This window comes from Littorina saxatilis, linkage group LG8, assembly GCF_037325665.1.
Source record: "Littorina saxatilis isolate snail1 linkage group LG8, US_GU_Lsax_2.0, whole genome shotgun sequence".
NCBI classification, from domain to species: Eukaryota; Metazoa; Mollusca; class Gastropoda; order Littorinimorpha; family Littorinidae; genus Littorina; species Littorina saxatilis.
This window is the reverse complement of record NC_090252.1, coordinates 28,415,849-28,437,705: the sequence shown is the minus strand read 5'-3', so window position 1 is coordinate 28,437,705 and position 21,857 is coordinate 28,415,849. Positions and strand designations below refer to the sequence as shown.

The 21,857-nt window shown below is 43.8% G+C and overlaps 2 protein-coding genes across 2 annotated transcripts; one reads left to right on the top strand and one right to left on the bottom strand.

Annotated features, from left to right (window-relative positions):
- The first annotated feature begins 2,338 nt into the window (after positions 1-2,338).
- On the top strand, positions 2,339-10,203 carry LOC138973207 (uncharacterized). The gene is made up of 6 exons (XM_070345914.1): positions 2,339-2,413; positions 3,184-3,814; positions 5,453-5,571; positions 5,882-6,020; positions 8,310-8,406; positions 9,316-10,203. The coding sequence occupies exons 2-6, from the start codon at positions 3,187-3,189 to the stop codon at positions 9,536-9,538; spliced, it is 1,206 nt and encodes a 401-aa protein (XP_070202015.1). The 5' UTR covers positions 2,339-2,413; positions 3,184-3,186; the 3' UTR covers positions 9,539-10,203.
- A 427-nt stretch (positions 10,204-10,630) lies between these two features.
- On the bottom strand, positions 10,631-21,332 carry LOC138973206 (uncharacterized). Its single transcript, XM_070345913.1, has 8 exons — positions 21,183-21,332; positions 20,466-20,620; positions 20,024-20,076; positions 15,992-16,170; positions 14,128-14,211; positions 13,521-13,637; positions 11,277-11,379; positions 10,631-10,868 (listed from the first exon to the last, which is right to left on the bottom strand). Exons 2-8 carry the CDS (start codon positions 20,559-20,561, stop codon positions 10,790-10,792), a joined length of 711 nt encoding a protein of 236 aa, XP_070202014.1. The 5' UTR covers positions 20,562-20,620; positions 21,183-21,332; the 3' UTR covers positions 10,631-10,789.
- Between the last annotated feature and the right edge of the window lie 525 nt (positions 21,333-21,857).

The following is a 21,857-nucleotide window of genomic DNA, read 5'->3' as shown; positions in this document are numbered from 1 at the left end:
ACATTCTGCCCTTGCAGAGTAAGCTGTGAAGAGAAGATTTTAGATGGACGATCAGGTCCCGGTCAGTTTGGAACCATCGAAGGGGCTTCTGGAGCCCGAGAAGGTGACATTCAGAAGCAAAGAACTTTAAGTCTGTTACATTTAAGTACAAATACAAAAGATTTCACCTTTCAAAAGCATCTTGTGTCAGTAGTTAAATGTCTGCGCTGCTGCTCTCGAAGAGAAGGCCCTAGTTGTACAATCTGGTCTGGGTCGGTATTTGACCACCCAATGAAGGTGGTTCTGACGGCTGAGTGCAAGACTTTTTTCCTCTAGAAACAAAAGACATTTTTAATAGTAGTTTAATGTCTGCACTCCTGCTGTCCGCGAAGAGAATTTAGACCCTAGTTGTACAGTCTTGCCTGGGTCAGTTGTGGACCGTCTAATAAAGGTGCTTTTGACTCCTAAGTTTGACAATTAATAAATCTAGTAACAAAAGCCTTTACCTTTAAAAAAACCATTTGCGTCGGTAATTTAATGTCTGCTCTTTTGCCCGCGAAGAGAAGGTTCTAGATAGACTATCCGGATGTATTTTGCTCGGAAGACCTCAATGTCCCCCAAAAGGCAATCAAAGAAGACAATGGGCTGAAACTCCAACGTTCACTCATGTTTTTGCACGAGTGGGTTTTTACGTGTATGACTGTTTTTACCCAGCCATTCAGGCAGAATATGCCGATTTCGGGGGAAGCATGATTAGTATTTTAGTGTTTCTATAACACACCGAGCTCTGACATGGGTTGCATGATCTTTTCCGTGCGCACTTGGTCTTGTGCTTGCGTGTACAAACGAAGGGGGATAAGGCTCTAGCAGGTCTGCACATAAGTTGGCCTGGGAGATCGGAAAAATCTCCTCCCTTCACCCACCAGGCGGCCGCAGCAGGGATTTGAACTCACGACCTTTCGATTAGGAGACCGATGTATTATCCACTACGCCACTGCGCCCGTCGTAGTTGTAGGCCTACAATCTTGTCTGGGTCAGTTTGAGCCAGCAAAAAAGGGTTCTTCAATCCAAGAATGATTAATTAAGCGACACGGTAGTTTACCTTTCAAAACAATACGTGTTTCTAAATGCATGTAGTTCCATATAGATCTACTCTCCTGTATCAATGAAGAACAATAAAGATTCAACATCACTATCCAACTGATCCAAGTGTTTCTCTTCACTTTTGTTTAGGATCATTGTAACTAGAAGATATATCAGTGTCTGTCTGTTTTTCTGTGTGCCTGTATGTGTGTGTGTGTGTGTGTGTGTGTGTCTGTCTATCTGTCTGTTTGTCTGTTATCTACCTGCCTGTTGTCTGTCTACTTTCTGCCTGTCTGCTGCCTATCTACTTCCCTTGTTTGTCTATCTTGGTTTTCCTGAGAGACAGACGGGCAGACAGACAGATCGACAAACAAATACACAGACAGACATAAACAGAGAGACAGACATACAGACAGACAAAGGTGCTTAATCTTAGATGCCAAATTAGACAAGAGGCGACGCCTTCAAGGCTCACGTAAGAAATCGACAAACAGTAACACAAACTCAATCACTCCTTCACACATACACACACACAGTAAGCATAGGTGCTGCTTTGACATATAACGTGCGCCACACACAAGAGAGAAGTCGCAGCACAGGCTTCGTGTCTCACCCAGTCACATTATTCTGACACCGGACCAACCAGTCCTAGCACTAACCCCATAATGCCAGACGCCAGACGGAGCAGCCACTAGATTGCCAATTTTAAAGTCTTAGGTATGACCCGGCCGGGGTTCGAACCCACGACCTCCCGATCACGGGGCGGACGCCTTACCACTAGGCCAACCGTGCCGGTCCTCTCCCGTATGAAAAGCAAGCACTTGTAGTGGTGTACAGGAAAACTTTCACAAGAAGGAATGTACCTTTGACGCTGTCTGTCGTGTAGAAGTTCTGTCGCAATTAGATTTACAACATACTTTTAAGCACACATTCACGAAGTATCGATAGTTATAAAGAAAAGAGAGACGTCTTTAGCTAAATTTTTTTTATCTCTCGTATTTTCGTCTGAGGGTCTTCGCCTACAACAGATTTACAACACACTTGATAAGCGATTTGTCAAGAAAGAGTATCAGAAACTAAAATACAAAGAGAAGCACTCAACATTCTACTCTATACTATGATTCCAATCTACCCTAACAACCAGAAAAAGTAAAGAACTTCTTACCGTTTGATTTCTGTCAAAGTGTATTTGCTTACAATACATTTACAACACTCTTGATTAAACATTTGCAACGTGTCCCGAAAAGGCACGAGAAAGCGATATTCCAAACGAAACACACATGTACCAACATTTGAGGGGTGAAAAAGCAGATGTCTACAACGCCCAAGGAAATTCTGTGATCTACAAGAAGTGAGTAACTTTCGACGCTTTGTTATTTCTATATAACTGTACATCGACTATGAATAAACGCTGCAATAATTCATTGTTCGGGTATCAGTACAGACAGACGCAAAGAAACAAACACAAACATAATGTAATTCGTGTGGGGTTTTTTTTGGTTTTTTGTGTGCTTGGTTTTTTTGTGTGTTTTTTTGCCAGACAAGTCTCTTTTGCTGTAAGTAAACTGAAGATATGAATATACACCCAGAAGAAAGAAAAACACACGACAATAACTTAATCACATCATGATTTTGACTGTACTCCCCCGAAGCGGAAACATTTTGATAGCATGAATCCTGGTGCATAATCATGTCTTGTGTTGCTCATCGATCATAATGAAAACAAACACTGTATTTTGTAGAAATCAAACATAAATGAATAAATCAAATGACAATCAATGTAACTAGGCGTGAATCTGGTCAAATAAAACTTCGATGTCTATTTCTGAAACAAATGCTTTACTTGTTTAAAAAAAAACGTTATTATTCATTGTGAGTTTTGACGAATAGGTTCATGTATCGTTATTTTTTGACTGATTGTTTTTTCTGTCTGCCTTTCGAAAGTCACCAACTTGAATGTACTTCATTGCGGTTTATTAAAAAGAACATATCATTTAGTTTATTCGAAGAGATTATTTGTGATTCTAGGCGAATACCCCTATGTGCTTGTAATTTCTTCGGTTATCTTTCACTCAGTTCTGTCATCTTTTAAAAGTCAAAGATGTGATTTTTCCTTTGCAGATTATGCAACGAAGTTATTCAGCAACACGTGCTTTATTGGCCATGAATGCTGCATCCATCCTGTTACTGGCAATCACTGCACAACCACTAGTTTCTGCCTCAACGATTGACGTCACCGGATCTCTGATGACGTCATTTGATACGTCATCATTGCCTGGACAACCGTCAACATCGACGTCATCATCAGATCAGCAAAACATATCCGTCACAGATGGTTCTAATGATCTACAACTATCAACAGACATGACGTCACTGATCGATGGCAATACAGCAACAGCAACAACTACAAGAACAACTGCTACTACTACTACTACCACCACTACCGCAACACCGCCACTCCTTCCACCGACGTCACCTCAAACATCAGCATCATCAGTATCAACAACAGAGGAAGCGACATCTCAGTCTCTAACACTGTCAGAAAGTTCGTCAGTTTTCTTAGATCTCTCTGAAACTTTTGACCAGAATAGTACTCTGATCACAGATTCGCTTTCGCCTGTGAACGAAACTGCGACGCTGTCTTTTGATGTGGCATCGATGACCGCAATGATGACGGGAACGATGATGACGACAGAGGAATTTGCTACGTCACTTCTGCCGAGTTCTGTCATTCCTGACACCTCTCCGTCCGGTACGTAAATTGGTGAGGGAGGACGGGGTTGTTTTGTGGTGGAGGGGGGATGGAAGGAGTGGGTAAGGGAGAGAGGGAGTTCGTTAGGAAGGGAGGATTGAAGACGGGGAAGGTAGTGAAGGTAAAGAGCCAGTAAGGTCGAGTGTAAGGAGTCGGGGAGAGAAAGAGTAAGACAATGTGGGAGTGATAGAGTGAATGGCTAGTATAGCTTTGTGATTCAGGAATGAAGTCGATTAAGTTTTGAGTGAGTGGGTGAGACAAGGAGGGGAGTGAGTGGGTGAGACAAGGAGGGGAGTGAGTGGGTGAGACAAGGAGGGGAGTGAGTGGGTGAGACAAGGAGGGGAGTGAGTGGGTGAGACAAGGAGGGGAGTGAGTGGGTGAGACAAGGAGGGGAGTGAGTGGGTGAGACAAGGAGGGGAGTGAGTGGGTGAGACAAGGAGGGGAGTGAGTGGGTGAGACAAGGAGGGGAGTGAGTGGGTGAGACAAGGAGGGGAGTGAGTGGGTGAGACAAGGAGGGGAGTGAGTGGGTGAGACAAGGAGGGGAGTGAGTGGGTGAGACAAGGAGGGGAGTGAGTGGGTGAGACAAGGAGGGGAGTAAGTGGGTGAGACAAGGAGGGGAGTCAGCGGGTGAGACAAGGAGGGGAGTGAGTGGGTGAGACAAGGAGGGGAGTGAGTGGGTGAGACAAGGAGGGGAGTGAGTGGGTGAGACAAGGAGGGGAGTCAGTGGGTGAGACAAGGAGGGGAGTCAGTGGGTGAGACAATGAGGGGAGTCAGTGGGTGAGACAAGGAGGGGAGTGAGTGGGTGAGACAAGGAGGGGAGTGAGTGGGTGAGACAAGGAGGGGAGTGAGTGGGTGAGACAAGGAGGGGAGTGAGTGGGTGAGACAAGGAGGGGAGTGAGTGGGTGAGACAAGGAGGGGAGTGAGTGGGTGGGACAAGGAGGGGAGTGAGTGGGTGGGACAAGGAGGGGAGTCAGTGGGTGAGACAAGGAGGGGAGTGAGTGGGTGAGACAAGGAGGGGAGTGAGTGGGTGAGACAAGGAGGGGAGTGAGTGGGTGAGACAAGGAGGGGAGTGAGTGGGTGAGACAAGGAGGGGAGTCAGTGGGTGAGACAAGGAGGGAAGTGAGTGGGTGAGTTGGGAGCGAGTTAAGCAGGTTTGGGAGGGAGGGAGGGAGGGAGGGAGGGAGGGAGGGAGGGAGGGAGGGAGGGAGGGAGGGAAGGAGGGAGGGAGGGAAGGAGGAAAAGAAGGGGTGAGTGTGTTGAAAGGAGCGGATGTCAGAGGGAATGGATGAGTGAGAAGGGAAGGGAGGGAAGTTGGGAGTGAGAGAGGGAAAGTGAGTGAGTGAACGAGTTATGAAGGGGTGAAATTGTTAACGGAGTTAGCGAGGAGGACGACTATACTAGTGGGTGAGTGATCAAGGGTAAAGGATATCGAATTCTTGAGTTAACAATGTTTGACAAAGCCAGGGAGTGAGTGAGTTAAGTGGTGAGACTTCATTCGCTAGCTCCTCCAGACTGCCGTTGAGTTTTCTGGTCACTGCTTTGGGAGTTGACCATTGATGGCTTGTTCAGTTGCTTTGCTAGCCGCTTGGTAAAAGGTTACTAACATCAATGTTAAACTGCAACATTTATTTGTTCCAGTGTCAACCACCCCGAAGTCCACAACTACGACCACCCCCAACCCCATCAACCAGGCTAAATGTCGCAATACTTGGGTACTGACCGGAGTGGACACCACGCAGCGGCTTATTGCGCCTGGGGTGAGTGGGAGTTAGTGAGTTAACTTTTTGGTAAGTTGGTAAGTTTGTTAGTTAGTTAGTGAGTGAGTGAGTGAGTGAGTGTGTGGATGGGTGGGTGGTTCTGCCTGTCTGTCTGTCTGTCGGTTGTTGTTGTTGTTGTTGTTGTTGTTGTTGTTGTTGTTGTTGTAGACATCTGTCGTTGTGGACATCACAATGCAAGTTATCGTCAGACAGATACAATGACAGCGGAAAGGTAATCAAAACAAAAGCGAATGCGAAAGCAGGATTATATGTCGCTTGGCCAGTGTTTTGATTATGTTCTTGTTTCCAGGTCGTCGAGTACACGTGCAAACCGGGGTTTAAGGAGAGCGGGGTAGGGGTCAAGGTCATCGAATGCGTGGGAAGAAACTGGACTCCTGATATTCCGCTCGAGTGCGAGCCCATTAAACCAGAACCGCAGCCTGTACAAGGTATATCATTTTATAAACACTTGAGACAAATTAACTATCTCCTGAAAAATGTAGACACTTACCACTTGATTTCTATACCAAATAAGGTGGGGGGGGGGGGGGGTGGGCGGTAATGTCAACAGCTTAAAGTAGCATCTCTGCTTCTTTAGATTGTGAGAGCGGGGTAGGGGTCAAGGTCATCGAATGCGTGGGCAGAAACTGGATGGTAATGTCAACAGCTTAAAGTAGCATCATCTCTGCTTCTTTAGATTGTGAGTGGTTTGTTTGTTTGTTTGTTTGCTTAACGCCCAGCCGACCACGAAGGGCCATATCAGGGCGGTGCTGCTTTGACATTTAACGTGCGCCACACACAAGACAGAAGTCGCAGCACAGGCTTCATGTCTCACCCAGTCACATTATTCTGACACCGGATCAACCAGTCCCAGCGCTAACCCCATAATGCCAGACGCCAGGCGGAGCAGCCACTAGATTGCCAATTTTAAAGTCTTAGGTATGACCCGGCCGGGGTTCGAACCCACGACCTCCCGATCACGGGGCGGACGCCTTACCACTAGGCCAACCGTGCCGGTATTGTGAGTGGTGGTCGGAATGAAAAGTGCACATTGTTGTTTTTCATTATAAAAACTAATTAGCTGTTCGCCATTCCTATACATCTCAATTCTTCTATGCCTTAAAAGTCTACCCCGTGGTCCTCCTTTTTTCCTCTTACTCTCCGTTTTTCCTCCCCTGTTTCTTCTCCTCTCCCTCCTTCTCCTCCCTGTCTATTTCATTCTCTTCTTTTTCGTTCTCTCCGCCTCCGTCTCCTTTCTTCCTCGCCCTCTCTTCCCTGTTTTCATCTTCTTCTTTCCTTTTTTTTCTCCATCCCTTCTACTCTCCCTCTTTCACGTCGTCTTCCTCGTCTCTCTTCCTCCCTCACTTCTTCCTTCTCTTCTTCTTGCCCTGGCTTGATTGATCAGTGCTTGACGCCCCCGAGGGCCTGTTCGCCGTCTCTTTTCCCACCTTCTGTTTCACTTTCTCCTTTTCTTCCTTCTCGAATTGTTCTTCCTCCTTTCCCCCTTCCCCTTTTCCTACACCCGCCTCTTCATTGTTTTCTTTTCATTCAGTCCCTCCTCTCCCTTCTTCATTACCATCACCTCCTCTCCCTTCTCCATTACCATCACCTCCTCTTCCTTCTTCATTATTATCACCTCCTCTCCCTTCTTCATTACCATCACCTCCTCTCCCTTCTCCATTACCATCACCTCCTCTTCCTTCTCCTTACCATCACCTCCTCTCCCTTCTTCATTACCATCACCTCCTCTCCCTTCTTCATTACCATCACCTCCTCTCCCTTCTTCATTACCATCACCTCCTCTCCCTTCTTCATTACCATCACCTCCTCTCCCTTCTCCTTACCATCACCTCCTCTTCTTTTTTTTTACCATCACCTCCTCTTCCTTTTCCTTACCATCACCTCCTCTTCCTTTTCCTTATCATCACCTCCTCTTCCTTCTCCTGACCATCACCTCCTCTTCCTTCTCCTTACCATCACCTCCTCTTCCTTCTTCATTACCATCACCTCCTCTTCCTTCTTCATTACCATCACCTCCTCTCCCTTCTTCATTACCATCACCTCCTCTCCCTTCTTCATTACCATCACCTCCTCTCCCTTCTTCATTACCATCACCTCCTCTCCCTTCTTCATTACCTTCACCTCCTCTCCCTTCTTCATTACCATCACCTCCTCTCCCTTCTTCATTACCATCACCTCCTCTTCCTTTTCCTTATCATCACCTCCTCTTCCTTCTCCTGACCATCACCTCCTCTTCCTTCTCCTTACCATCACCTCATCAGCCCTTCATGTTTTATTATGCATTAGCTATTTGTATGGGTAATGTAGTCAGACCTGTTTACCCTAACTATTTTGGAGTAATGTATTACTTTTTGTTTGGATTTTGGGACACGTACAATACTCCATTCCGCCATTCGAGTCCAGACTACGATTTTCAAGTGTGCTTACAGTTAGGTTTGTGTTGCTGATGTTGCTACTTTGTTTATCAGATTACAAATGTTGACCGTTACTCTTGTAAAGTGTTGGGGGTAAACAGGTTTGTTTAGTAGTTTGCAATACTGTATGATTAGCGTTGACATTTATAACTGTTTTGTTGTCGTGTCGGTTTACGATTGTCCCTTTTTTCATTGTCTCCATCTTTGTGTCTTAGTTTTAAGCAGGGACAGATTGTAAGACTAGGCTGAGAAATACCGTTCGTTCCTTACTCCTCTTAATGTTTGCTTTGTGCACTGATGCAGGCATGCCAAAGTGGATCCCCATCCTGGCGATATTGTTGGTGGCTGTCCTGGCAACGGCTCTGCTGGGTGTGCTGGTTCTGGCACTCTGGGTCTGCAGGTGAGAAGATAGTCAATAGACGATAATTATTGTTGGTGGCTGTCCTGGCAACGGCTCTGCTGGCTGTGCTGGTTCTAGCTCTCTGGGTCTGCAGGTGAGAAGATAGTCAATAGACGATAATTATTGTTGGTGGCTGTCCTGGCAACGGCTCTGCTGGCTGTGCTGGTTCTAGCTCTCTGGGTCTGCAGGTGAGAAGATAGTCAATAGACGATAATTATTGTTGGTGGCTGTCCTGGCAACGGCTCTGCTGGCTGTGCTGGCTCTGGCTCACTGGGTCTGCAGGTCAGCTGCGTGTCAATAAGACGAAATAACTCTGTCAAGTGTGTATGGGTTGTTTGTAAAAAAATGAAACAAGTCGCGTGAAGCAGACCTGCTATTGCCTTATCCCCCGTCGTGTGTACACGCAACTCGCAAGCACAAGACCAAGTGCGCACGAAAAAGACCTGTAATCCATGTCAGACAGAGTTCGGTGGGTTATATAAACACGAAAATACCCAGCATGCTTCCCCTGAAAGCGGCGTATGGCTGTCTGAATGGCGGGGTTAAAAATGGTCAAACACGTAAAAATCCACTCGTGCAAAAATAAATGAGTGAACGTGGGAGTTTCAGCCAATGAACGAAGAAGAAGAAGAAGATATGGTGTTTATTCCTCTGCTGTCTTTCTTGAGAGTTCTCGAAAAGAAAGCTTTCAAAATTCTGACAGATCAATCACACCCTCTCCATTGCAAGTTTGAAGCACTGCCATCAGGGTTCCTATGGCCCGTAAGAATATTGTTAACAACTCCATTATTCCGACAGCCATAACCATTTTAAATGTAAAAAGACAAAATAATGTCCATGTTTATAAACAATGAAAATGAACATTAAATTAGTCTTATCTTATTTAATTTTATCTTATCTTCTTCAAAGGGCAAACTACTTCAGAACGTCAATCATCGTAAACCAGTCTCCACCCCCACCACCACCACAAGCAGAGGTCCAGGCGTCCAAGCCTTCCGCGCCTAAGAAGGCATCAAGACGCTGGCCCTGGCAGAGACCCTCCAAGCCTCCCTGTGGTCATTTCGGACTGGACGGAGTTGCGTGGACCGTCAGTCCTGATGACAGCATTCTGCCCGTGAAGAGGAGGTTCTAGATGGACGATCTGAAGGCATCCGGGTGTAGAATAGACCATTATGCTTTATTTTGTTGTTGTTGTTGTTGTTTATATTGGGTTTTTTCCTTTTATTTGAGTTTATATTAATAATAGATTAATCAATTCCTTTCGTTTTATTTATGTATATGCATTTATATATTATAGTCTGTTCAACTAATTTTTGCTGAAATATGTATATATTTTTTGTTGTTGATTTTTTTATTTTTTATCATTGGGGAGGACTTTACACATGAAGTTGTAATAGAAACATTATGCCCTTGAGGAGTCATCTCTTGGTAGGCGAGAAAGAGGATTTTGTCTCGAACTATGCGTAGCTTTTGTTTGTGTCGGCCCGGTAGCTCAGTTGGTAGAGCACTGGACTTGTGATCGAAAGGTCGCTGGTTCGAATCCGGGCCGGGACGGACACGGGTCAACTTTATGTGCAGACCCAGAGACGGAAGCCATGTCCCACCCCCGTGTCATCACAATGGCACGTAAAAGACCTTGGTCATTCTGCCATAAGTGCAGGTGGCTGAATACACCTAAACACGCAGACACCTGGGTAGCGCGACTCCGTTGCTGCTAGCTTTCCACTGGGAGGAAGCGACCCGAATTTCCCAGCGATGGGACAATAAAGTAATGAAAATGAAATGAAAATGAAATGAAAAATGAAATGAAAAGAAATGGAAATGAAAATGAAAAATGAGTGTCTTTGTCTTTTCTTCTGTGTTTTTGTGTGTGTGGTTTTTTTTTGGGGGGAGGGGGTAGTTGTTCTTATCCGCGTAATGATAGCATCTTGCCGCCACAGAAAGTATTCTGGGCGGACGATAAACATGACTTGGTCTTTGTGGGTTGTTATTTTCAGTGACAAAATCCTGCTCTGCAGCGAAAACAATTTCTCGCGACCCATACTTTAAACCCATTTTTGTATCTCGACTCATATAATAACCAAATAGACACAATCATGGAGTTAATAGCAGAATGCATGCTGTTTATTGAATCCTCATTGTGGTATTCAAACAACGAAAACATAGCTTCTCCAGAATAACTCGATCAATTACAACTCAACACTGAGAAAATGGTCTCCAGGGGAGACAATCGTCTTTCTGAAATCCAAAAGGCTATATACAGCGGTTGTTTCCCTTGCCAGAGTATTTGTTTTTTTAATGATAGCAGGAACTATAAATGATAGGTATTGTGGCAGCCAAAGGGTATTGGCCGATGGCTATTGTTGTGTGTGTGTTGTGATGTCTAATAGATCCTCGCAGTGGTTGATGTGTCAACGCCTTCGGCGGTTGATACTGCTGACGCTGGGAAAGATGCTGATGATCTGAAATAGAATGATTGATCATTTGTAGCAGTTATTTAATTGTGCGTGTGTGTGTGTGTGTGTGTGTGTGTGTGTGTGTGTGTGTGTGTGTGTGTGTGTGTGTGAGTGTGTGTGTCTACGTGCGTGCGTGCGTTTTGTCTGTATGTCTGTTTGTCTGTCTGCGTGTGTGTGTGTGTGTGTGTGTGTATGTGCGTGTGTGTGTCGGTGTGTGTGCGCGTGTCGGTGTGTGTGTGTGTGTGTGTGTGGCGGGGGGTCGGGTGTCCGTGTCTATGTGTGTGTGTGCCCTCCTGTCTGTCTGTTTAACTTTCTGCCTGTCTTTTTGCATGCGTTTGCTGCCCGTTTGATTCAACATGCTTGCAAAGGAGCGGTTCCCCACATACTTCCGGGGAGAAAAAAAAGTGTATTTACTCGGTTTTTGACATCCCCTTTTTGTTGCTCGTCTGACGTTGGTCAGCTGTCCCGGCACGTAAGTTACGAAGTTTCTTGTCCGCTCTGAGAATGACTTCATCCACTAACATAGACACACAGACAATGAACTTAACATCATAAAACAGCATTTATTGATGTGGCTCTGTACGTGTCCAACACAGGACCACAAGATGCAACACACACACCCACACGCACTAAAAACTACACATACAGAAACATTAAAAAAAACAGTGCAGTGAAGAAAACTAGCCTGAAAGGTAAGAATGGAACAACATGTGTTTATGTAATTGAATGCGGATGTGGTGAGTTTATGAACTAACGAATCAAGCTGTATGTGCACTAATCCTAGAGCCAGTAAAATATAATCCACGAATCTGTTTTTCTTTTTGATTTACCTTATCTGGTTCATATTTTACGACAATTTGAAAATAATGAAAAATCACTTGCAACAGTGGGCGCGAATGAGTTGCGTTTCTTTCGCCGGATACCGTAACATCGGATAAAGCGATCGTCTACTTGAGCACATACATCATAAACACAGTACAATGAAGAAACCTAACCTGAAAGGTAACAATGGAACGGCATGTTTTTTATGTAATAGTCTCCTGTCCGCCCAGCCGACCTTCCCCTTGACCCTGCTTGTGACCTCGATGTTTGATGCCCCCGCAAGGGGCACGGTACTCTCTAAACACCCAAAACCTCAAAGAGAGATAACTGGCGGAAACCTTCCTATTGTAGTCTCCTGTCCGCCCAGCCGACCTTCCCCTTGACCCTGCTTGTGACCTCGATGTTTGATGCCCCCGCAAGGGGCACGGTACTCTGTAAGCACCCAAAACCTCAAAGAGATAACTGGCGGAAACCTTCCTATTGGATGCGCCCTGACAGCTTGCTGCGAAGTTTTAGATTATTTTATTATTTTGTATTAATCTATTCAAAAAACACTATGAGCTTTATTGATTTGTCACAAAAATCCCACTGACCACTGAGAGCACCCAGGCTGTTCATAACTTGTTTGTGGCCACATGCAGGGATGCTCTTATCATTCAATAAAACATTGCCAGATCTGAGACGGTGTGCTGATCTGTTTTCAAGAGAAGGAATGTGCCTTTAACTTTAGTATAGGACAGAACATAAGTTGCATTCGTCGGCAATCAATGACTTCGCACTCTCTCGAAATAAATAAATGATAATGACATGACTTACCTTCGTTGAAAAAACGTTGACAAAAATAAGTATAATAGACAACTCTCAGAAACCTCTCGAGACAACCCCACAACAAAAACAAACAAGTCGCGTAAGGTGAAAATACAACATTTAGTCAAGCTCAGTCGAACTCACAGAATGAAACTGAACGCATTGCATTTTTTCCGCAAGACCGTACACTCGTAGCATCGTCAGTCCACCGCTCGTGGCAAAGGCAGTGACATTAACAATCCAGAAAAGCGCGGTAGTGGTTGCGCTGAGGAGGATAGCACGCTTTTCTATATCTCTATTCTTTTTAACTCTTTGAACGTGTTTTTAATCCAAACATATCATATCTATATGTTTTTGGAATCAGGAACCGACAAGGAATAAGATGAAATTGTTTTTAAATCGATTTCGGAAATTTAATTTTAATCATAGTTTTTATATTTTTAAATTTCAGAGGTTGTTTTTAATCCAAATATAACATATTTATATGTTTTTTGGAATCAGAAAATGATAAAGAATACGATAAACGTAATTTTGGATCGTTTTATAAAAAAATAATTTTAATTACAATTTTCAGATTTTTAATGACCAAAGTCATTAATCAATTTTTAAGCCTCCAAGCTGAAATGCAATACCAAAGTCCGGCCTTTGTCGAAGATTGCTTGGCCAAAATTTCAATCAATTTTATTGAAAAATGAGGGTGTGACAGTGCCGCCTCAACTTTTACAAAATGCCGGATATGACGTCATCAAAGACATTTATCGAAAAAATGAAAAAAAAAGTCTGGGGATATCATACCCAGGAACTCTCATGAAAAATGTCATAAAGATCGGTCCAGTAGTTTACTCTGAATCGCTCTACACACACACACACACACACACACACACACACACACACACACACACACACACACATACACCACGACCCTCGTCTCGATTCCCCCCTCTATGTTAAAACATTTAGTCAAAACTTGACTAAATGTAAAAAGAGAGATGAAAAAAAGTCACTGAAAACGGACAGAACATAACTTACATTCAGTAGTTAAAGACATGGCATTCCGTCGCACGACGAAAACGATGACGAGACAAGAAGCATCTACAATCCCCACCACTGCAATGAGCACTTGCATCGAAACAGTTGAGAACAGGCCTGTGCTGGGCAAAAATGAAACACACGGGTTTCTGTGAATCAGTGTACCCGTGAACATATCTCGAGTAAATCATTGAAAAACAAGAGTTATTGATGTAACAATAAATAGCATGCCGCCGCAAATATCAAAACCAGTTGTCGCTATCGGCCTGGGTTCCATCACAACGTTCGGCGAGGGATTTATTTCCCAGAGTCAACTTTTTTTCTCATTGGTGTCCGAACACCTTCGTATGCACGCATGCGCACGATAAAGAACCCAAGTTCACAGCGATAGTCTCAGGGCTTGGAAACATGAATACACGCATGCAGGAAAACATAGTTTAAAAAAATGGGTAGCGCTGTACGGCAGCTCGCTTCCCCATGTAAGAAAGCAGGCCGAATTTCCATGAGGATAACCCCACAGGACTCTATGAAATCTTATCCTTATCTTTATCCTAGATGCATGGTGACTCACAGGGTGAAGAAGGCGTGTAACTTTACTATGACTTACCTTTTAGCGTACGATGCCTGGAGTCCGGTAATTGCCTGCTCTTCCCAACCTGAAGCAAAGCCTCCCTTGTGGAGTTTGTCACTACTGCAAAATAGGGGGAAAAAGATACACACGATTAAATTAACAAGAAGGGCAAAGCCCATACGACTCACATGCTTGACCTTGACATGACCAAATAACTAAACCTAGCAATGACATCATACACTAAGAACTGCTTTACACATTTTTCCTACCAAAATACATGTGACCTTGACCCAACGTCAAGGTCATCCAAGGTCATGCAACACAAAGCTGTTAATTCAAGACATAGGAAGTACAATGGTGCTTATTGGCTCTTTCTACCATGAGATATATGGTCACTTTTAGTGGGTCACTACCTTATTTTGGTCACATTTCATAAGGGTCAAAGTGACCTTGACCTTGATCATATGTGACCAAATGTGTCTCATGATGAAAGCATAACATGTGCCCCACATAATTTTTAAGTTTGAAACAGTTATCTTCCATAGTTCAGGGTCAAGGTCACTTCAAAATATGTATACAATCCAACTTTGAAGAGCTCCTGTGACCTTGACCTTGAAGCAAGGTAAACCAAACTGGTATCAAAAGATGGGGCTTACTTTGCCTTATATATCATATATAGGTGAGGTATTCAATCTCAAAAACTTCAGAGAAAATGTGAAAAATGTGAAAAATAGCTGTTTTTTAGACAACATTTATAGCCCCTGCGACCTTGACCTTGAAGCAAGGTCAAGATGCTATGTATGTTTTTTGGGGCCTTGTCATCATACACCATCTTGCCAAATTTGGTACTGATAGACTGAATAGTGTCCAAGAAATATCCAACGTTAAAGTTTTCCGGACGGCCGGCCGGCCGGCCGGCCGGCCGGCCGGCCGGACGGACGGACGGACGGACGGACGGACGGACGACTCGGTTGAGTACATAGACTCACTTTTGCTTCGCATGTGAGTCAAAAAGCGATTCTTTTCCTGTGAGCGATCACGTTCAGTAACTCACATCACTTCCATTGCCACACGCGACAAACACGTACCGAAAACCAACAGCGTAGCCGCTTTTATTGCCGAATGCAAATTCCTCGTTGAATTGATTGTATTTGTGACACCTTGTAAATCTGCAAAATAAATGTCAGTCCAAAACACAAACCTGTGATTGGTGCCATGTGTCCAGGTAATAAACTGTTTTTATTCCAAATGAACGCCTGAAAAGATCTGTGGCGCTGTAAGGATGATACCTTTAAAGTGAAATGACGATGTTCACGAACACCCAGTGTATAAGTAAACAGTCGACGGGCGCTGTGGCGGAGTGGTAAGACGTCGGCCTCTTAATCGGAAGGTCGAGGGTTCGAATCCCGGCCGCGGCCGCCTGGTGGGTTAAGTGTGGAGATTTTTCCGATCTCCCAGGTCAAGGCTTATGTGCAGACCTGCTAGTGGCTTATCCCCGTTCGTGTGTACACGCAAGCAAGCACAAGACCAAGTGCGCACGGAAAAGATCCTGCAATCCATGTCAGAGTTCGGTGGGTTATAGAAACACGAACATACCCAGCATGCTTCCTCCGAAAGCGGCGTATGGCTGCCTAAATGGCGTGGTAAAAACGTTCCACTCGTGCAAAAAAAACACGAGTGTACTAGTTTCAGCCCACGAACGCAGACGAAGAAGAAGTAGAAGTAAACTGTGCGTCTCACCATCTGTGATCTTGCCAGGCTTTTACATGTGATAAGATCATCCTGCAACAGTCAATCAGACTTTTAGGTAAATACGAAGAATATGTTTGCAAATAGCCTCCTTTGTAATTAAAGTAAACTTAAACGTCCAGAAAAAAACATGTTGTCAAAAAAATCTCACCAGAAACAATGGCGGTTGTGACTTGTGAATAATTGGTAGCTTTGGCTTTGATCTTGACATTGAAAGGCAGTGATGACCTTGAAATAACCTCGTGCAACCTGTGTCGGATTTCACAGACCAGGGTGAAATCTGTGTCGGGTTCCGTCAGAATCAGCTGCAGTTGACTCGTAAAGTTGAACCTGCAATTTCACACAAACAAACACGCACGTACGCTCGCACAAACGCAGGCACGCAGGCACGGAAGCACACACACACACACACACACACACACACACACACACACACACACACACACACACACATACACGACACACACACACACACACACCCACACACACTGGTACACACACACCCACACTCACTGGTACACACACACAAATTAACAATTAGAAAAAAAGAAAGATGCTTGGGAATGTATAAACCGTTTTCTTTCTCTCCTTCTTTTTACATTTAGTCAAGTTTTGACTAAATGTTTTAACGTAGAGGGGGGAATCGAGACGAGGGTCGTGGTGTATGTGCGTGCGTGCGTGTGTGTGTGTGTGTGTGTGTGTGTGTGTCTGTCTGTGTGTGTGTGTGTAGAGCGATTCAGACTAAACTACTGGACCGATCTTTATGAAATTTGACATGAGAGTTCCTGGGTATGAAATCCCCATACGTTTTTTTCATTTTTTTGATAATGTCTTTGATGACGTCATATCCGGCTTTTCGTGAAAGTTGAGGCGGCACTGTCACGCCCTCATTTTTCAACCAAATTGGTTGAAATTTTGGTCAAGTAATGTTCGACAAAGCCCGGACTTCGGTATTGCATTTCAGCTTGGTGGCTTAAAAATTAATCAATGACTTTGGTCATTAAAAATCTGAAAATTGTAAAAAAAATATTTTTTTTATAAAACGATCCAAATTTACGTTCATCTTATTCTCCATCATTTGCTGATTCCAAAAACATATAAATATGTTATATTTGGATTAAAAACAAGCTCTGAAAATTAAATATATACAAATTATTATCAAAATTAAATTTTCGAAATCAATTTAAAAACACTTTCATCTTATTCCTTGTCGGTTCCTGATTCCAAAAACATATAGATATGCTATGTTTGGATTCAAAACACGCTCAGACAGGCGCTGTGGCGGGGTGGTAAGACGTCGGCCTCTTAAGGGCAGGTGGGCCAGTGCAAAATTGACCAAATCGTTCAAAACACTCTTTTGGGTATTTTAGCAGATTATGTTTCCATAACAAACCTATCATCCATGTGTGTCGGTGTTTTTGTCAAAAGTGTCCTATTTATCTGTCAATAAAGACAAAATGTGAACATGTGTGGCATTGATTGTCTTCTGTAGTCGATATTCCCCCGCCAAAAAATGTCTCATTTCAAAGGCTAGTTACGGCTTTGTCCTCAGCAAAACAGTGCATTCACGACATACGAAACTGCGCAGCAGCTCTTGACCTATAACATGACCTCAGTGTTTTGATGAATGTTCCATTCACTCAGCCACTTGTCCGTTGCAAAGGCAGCAATCGTAATCGAACGGAAATGTCCTTATTTGGAAGGTACTCGACATCCATTGGTTCGTTTCATAAACCGAAATCGGGAACCAGTTTACTTTGTGAGTGCGCATGCTCAGCTTACGAATTTTGCATACGGAAACTACCGAAGAGACTCTCGGCCATGACGGGAACACCCGAAGTTCACTCGGTTTTACAACATCCTGGTTACACATCAAACGATCGGTGACAACCGAAAGCGAATTTTTCCTTGAGAAACAACCTTTGATACGATAACAATGGCTCGAAATAAGAAAGAGGACAATGTCTTTATTAGTTCGGTTAGCAACAACAAGTAGTTCCGCTGGTACTAGGCCAAAGTTTGGATTCTGTCGGTGTTTCCGATACAGAGGAAAGCTTTGATCTCCACGCAGATCCACAGGTCGCCATTTCCGAACACGCCATGCAGCACACTTTTTACGTCTCGGCACTGGCTTGCTTTGCGCTGAATTTGAGTCAGCTTCTGTGCAGTATCTCCTCGACAAGCAAGTTGAGCATTTGCTACGCAAAAAAACAAAAACAGGAGAAAGTATCCAACATCAGTCAGATTATCGGTAATGTTTGCTGGGCCTGCCATTTCCCGAACGAAACTGGATCAGCAACTGTTTGTATCAATCTGCACTTTCGTAAATTCCGTCACTGTCTTGACGAACTGTGTCATTTTCTTCACCGCGATACACAGTTCATTGCGAAGAGCTTCCTCAGTAAGTCGTTCAGATTCCACGTACGATTTGTTGTCAAAAAACAACTCAAACGAAAGTTTCAAACTCATCATCCTCCATCTTGCTTGTCGAAGCACCAAAGTACTGTATCGATGTAAAAACAAAAGCAGAAAACTTCGAGGAAACCAACAAATCGACGAGATAACGGAAGGAAATAAGTCTCGTTCTGGCTCAAGTAAGTTACCGTTAAAAATACCGTTATTCTCGCATGCAAATACAAACGAGAATCGGGTCATTGATACACGTTTAGCGCTGGGGCAGTATCCCCATGCTGGTTGACAGAGGGAAAGAAGGGATGGACGCATAAATTCTCTGCTGGCGTGCTAAAGGCTAAGTAGTTTGCAATTCAAATAAACTAAGCTGTTCATTCATAACACAGTTTTGTCCTTGTGTGTCTGTTTCAATAGTGTTTCTGTGGTGTTCAATCTTAAATGTCGTTTTTCTCAGTTTAGCCATTTTGCCTACGGTTACGTCTTGGGTTACGCGATTTCTCTGGCTGTAATTCAGCTAGAGCAATATTTTCTTTTGTAGTTTGTGCAGAATATAACACTCTGGGGGATTACGAAGGGATTTTGCTGAAATTTTATTATAGTCATGTCCAGATTATTTCAAAAAATAATTTCGCAAGCGTTACCCTAAAGTTTGACAGTTGTAACAAAGAAGTGTTCCTAACTCCAAATATAAATATAATAAACAAGATCTGCTTCGTAATCCCCTAGAGCATACCCAGAAGGATAAAATAAAACAATAATTAGAAGTGTGACAATCACATCTGATGAAAATCCGTGTATCTCCTGTACTCCACTTTTGTCTGTATTTTGACCGTTTTTGTCGCGTAAAACAAAAACCAGCAACCGAAAATACAAAAAGTGACTATTCTTTGTCATCATTTGTTCATTTCTTTCATAAAATAACATTCAGACACAATAAAACATTCAAAATTAAAAAAAAGGTAGTGCACTGGCCCACCTCCCCTTAATCGGAAGGTCGAGGGCTCGAATCCCGGCCGCGGCCGCCTGGTGGATTAAGTGTGGAGATTTTTTCCGATCTCTCAGGTCAACTTATGTGCAGACCTGCCAGTGGCTTATCCCCCTTCGTGTGTACACGCAAGCACAAGACCAAGTGCGCACGGAAAAGATCCTGTAATCCATGTCAGAGTTCGGTGGGTTATAGAAACACGAAAATACCCAGCATGCTTCCTCCGAAAGCGGCGTATGGCTGCCTAAATGGCGGGGTAAAAACGGTCATACACGTAAAATTCCACTCGTGCAAAAACACGAGTGTACGTGGGAGTTTCAGCCCACGAACGCAGAAGAAGAAGAAGAAGAAAACACGCTCAGAAAGTTAAAACGAAGAGAGGTACAGAAAAGCGTGCTATCCTTCTCAGCGCAACTACTACCCCCCTCTTCTTGTCAATTTCACTGCCTTCTCCATGAGCGGTGGACTGACGATGCTACGGTCTTGCTGAAACATTGCATTGCGTTCAGTTTCATTCTGTGAGTTCGACAGCTACTTGACTAAATGTTGTATTTTGTTTGTGTGTGTGTTTGTTTGTTTGTTTGATTGATTTTCTGTAATTACTTTGTCAATGTTAGAGTATGTTATCTTTATTTTCTGTATTTTTGTAAAATACACATCCGAGTAGACGTACACACACAACTCACATAGACACACCGACACACACACACACACACACACACACACACACACACACACACACACACACACACACACACACACACACACACACACACACATACTTACAATGACATCGTACTGTTACTGAGGGCTGTCTTTTGGGGTACAATGTCCTGGTGCTGTGAAAATGAAATATGTTACTAACACAATACATGTACTAAGTGCTGTGTGTGTGTGTGTGTGTGTGTGTGTGTGTGTGTGTGTGTGTGTGTGTGTGTGTGTGTGTGTGTGTGTATGTCTGTGTGTGGGTGTGTGTGTGTGATTCTGTTTGTAGTGTGTGTGTGTGTGTGTGTGTGTGTGTGTGTGTGTGTGTGTGTGTTGTTTCCATATTTTGGGCGAAGGCTGGATCTCTCTCTCTATCTCTCTCTCTCTCTCTCTCTCTCTCTCTCTCTCTCTCTCTCTCTCTCTCTCTCTCTCTCTCTCTCTCTCTCTCTCTCTCTCTCTCTCTCTCTCTCTCTCTCTCTCTCTCTCTCTCTCTCTCTTTACACAAACAATTGAGTAATTTCACCTCATGTGGCAGATGAGTGCCGTTGCCTAAGGTCCAATCTATCCAACCATCATAGTCGTTGACAATACTAAATTCAGCAACAGTACAAATCCACATTTCTTTTTCACCAACATAGGCTGTTGTGTTGCGCACAGAAATCTTTGGATTTGACAAATCTGCACATAAAAGAGTGATGACTGAAACATGATCATGCAGCAAACAAGCGAGATTAACACAGTTCAGAGCGGTATGTCATCAAGTCGCAAACATTGAATATGAATGATCAAGGGGACATAATTGAGAGATAAAACATACAAGGGTGAAAGCATAGTGGGAGAGAGAGAGAGAGAGAGAGAGAGAGAGAGAGAGAGAGAGAGAGAGAGAGAGAGAGAGAGACAGAGAGAGAGAGAGAGAGAGAGAGAGGGAGGAGAGAGAATGAGAGAGACTGAGACAGAGAGGGTTCGTGAATGTGTGTGTGTGTGTGCCTGCGTGCGTTAGTGCTTGCGCGTTAGTGTGTTTGTGTGTCCGTCTGTTCGTCTCTTTGGCTGTGTGTATACGTGCTTGCATACGCGTGCTTGTTATTATTCTGAATTCGAGCAATAATCCAATATAACTATGAATAAATACCAGTCCCAGCTGTCTGTGTTAAGGCCTACTTTCATGGGCGCATGCGCGTTTGTCTGTATATTTTGTTTTATAAGGTCGGGTTGAAATCCCACACCTTTGAGCAATACTCACAAAACACATTTATTTGAAAACTTGTGGACTTGGTGACATGTTGGCGAGTAAGACTGACATCACAGTATAGATGTTCAGTCGGGAAATTCCGAAGTTCTGGCACTAGGGACAAAATACTTGTAACTTTTCTTCTGCAAAACAAAGGAGTGAACAGTATTTTACAAACGAGTTGGATCAAAGCAAAGTACAGTATAATCTCTGTCTTAAAACCTCTGTTTGAAAGCTCTATCTACTACCCCCAAAGCGGCGTATGGCTGCCTGAATGGCGGGGTAATAACGGTCATACACGTACAAACCCACTCGTGCAAAAGCATGAGTGAACGTGGGAGTTTCAGCCCATGAACGAAGAAGAAGAAGAAAAAGCTCGATCTACTTTCAGACCCGACGTTCTCAGACTCATTATATTTACCTCCGTAATAGTTTTCTTCTTTTTTTCAGATGTGTTTCTGTACAAAAAGAAACCACTGCAATTTGGATTCTAATTGTTCACTTGCCTGATGTTGCATTTATGTCATCAACCCGTCCCTTGCTTGATCACTGAACGCACACTTTTTCTGTCTGTCTGTCTGTCTGTCTGTCTTTCTGTCTGTCTGTCTGTCTGTCTGCCTGTCTGTCTGTCTGTCTGTCTGTCTCTCTGTCTCTCTGTCTGTCTGTCAGTCCGACCGACCGTCCGTC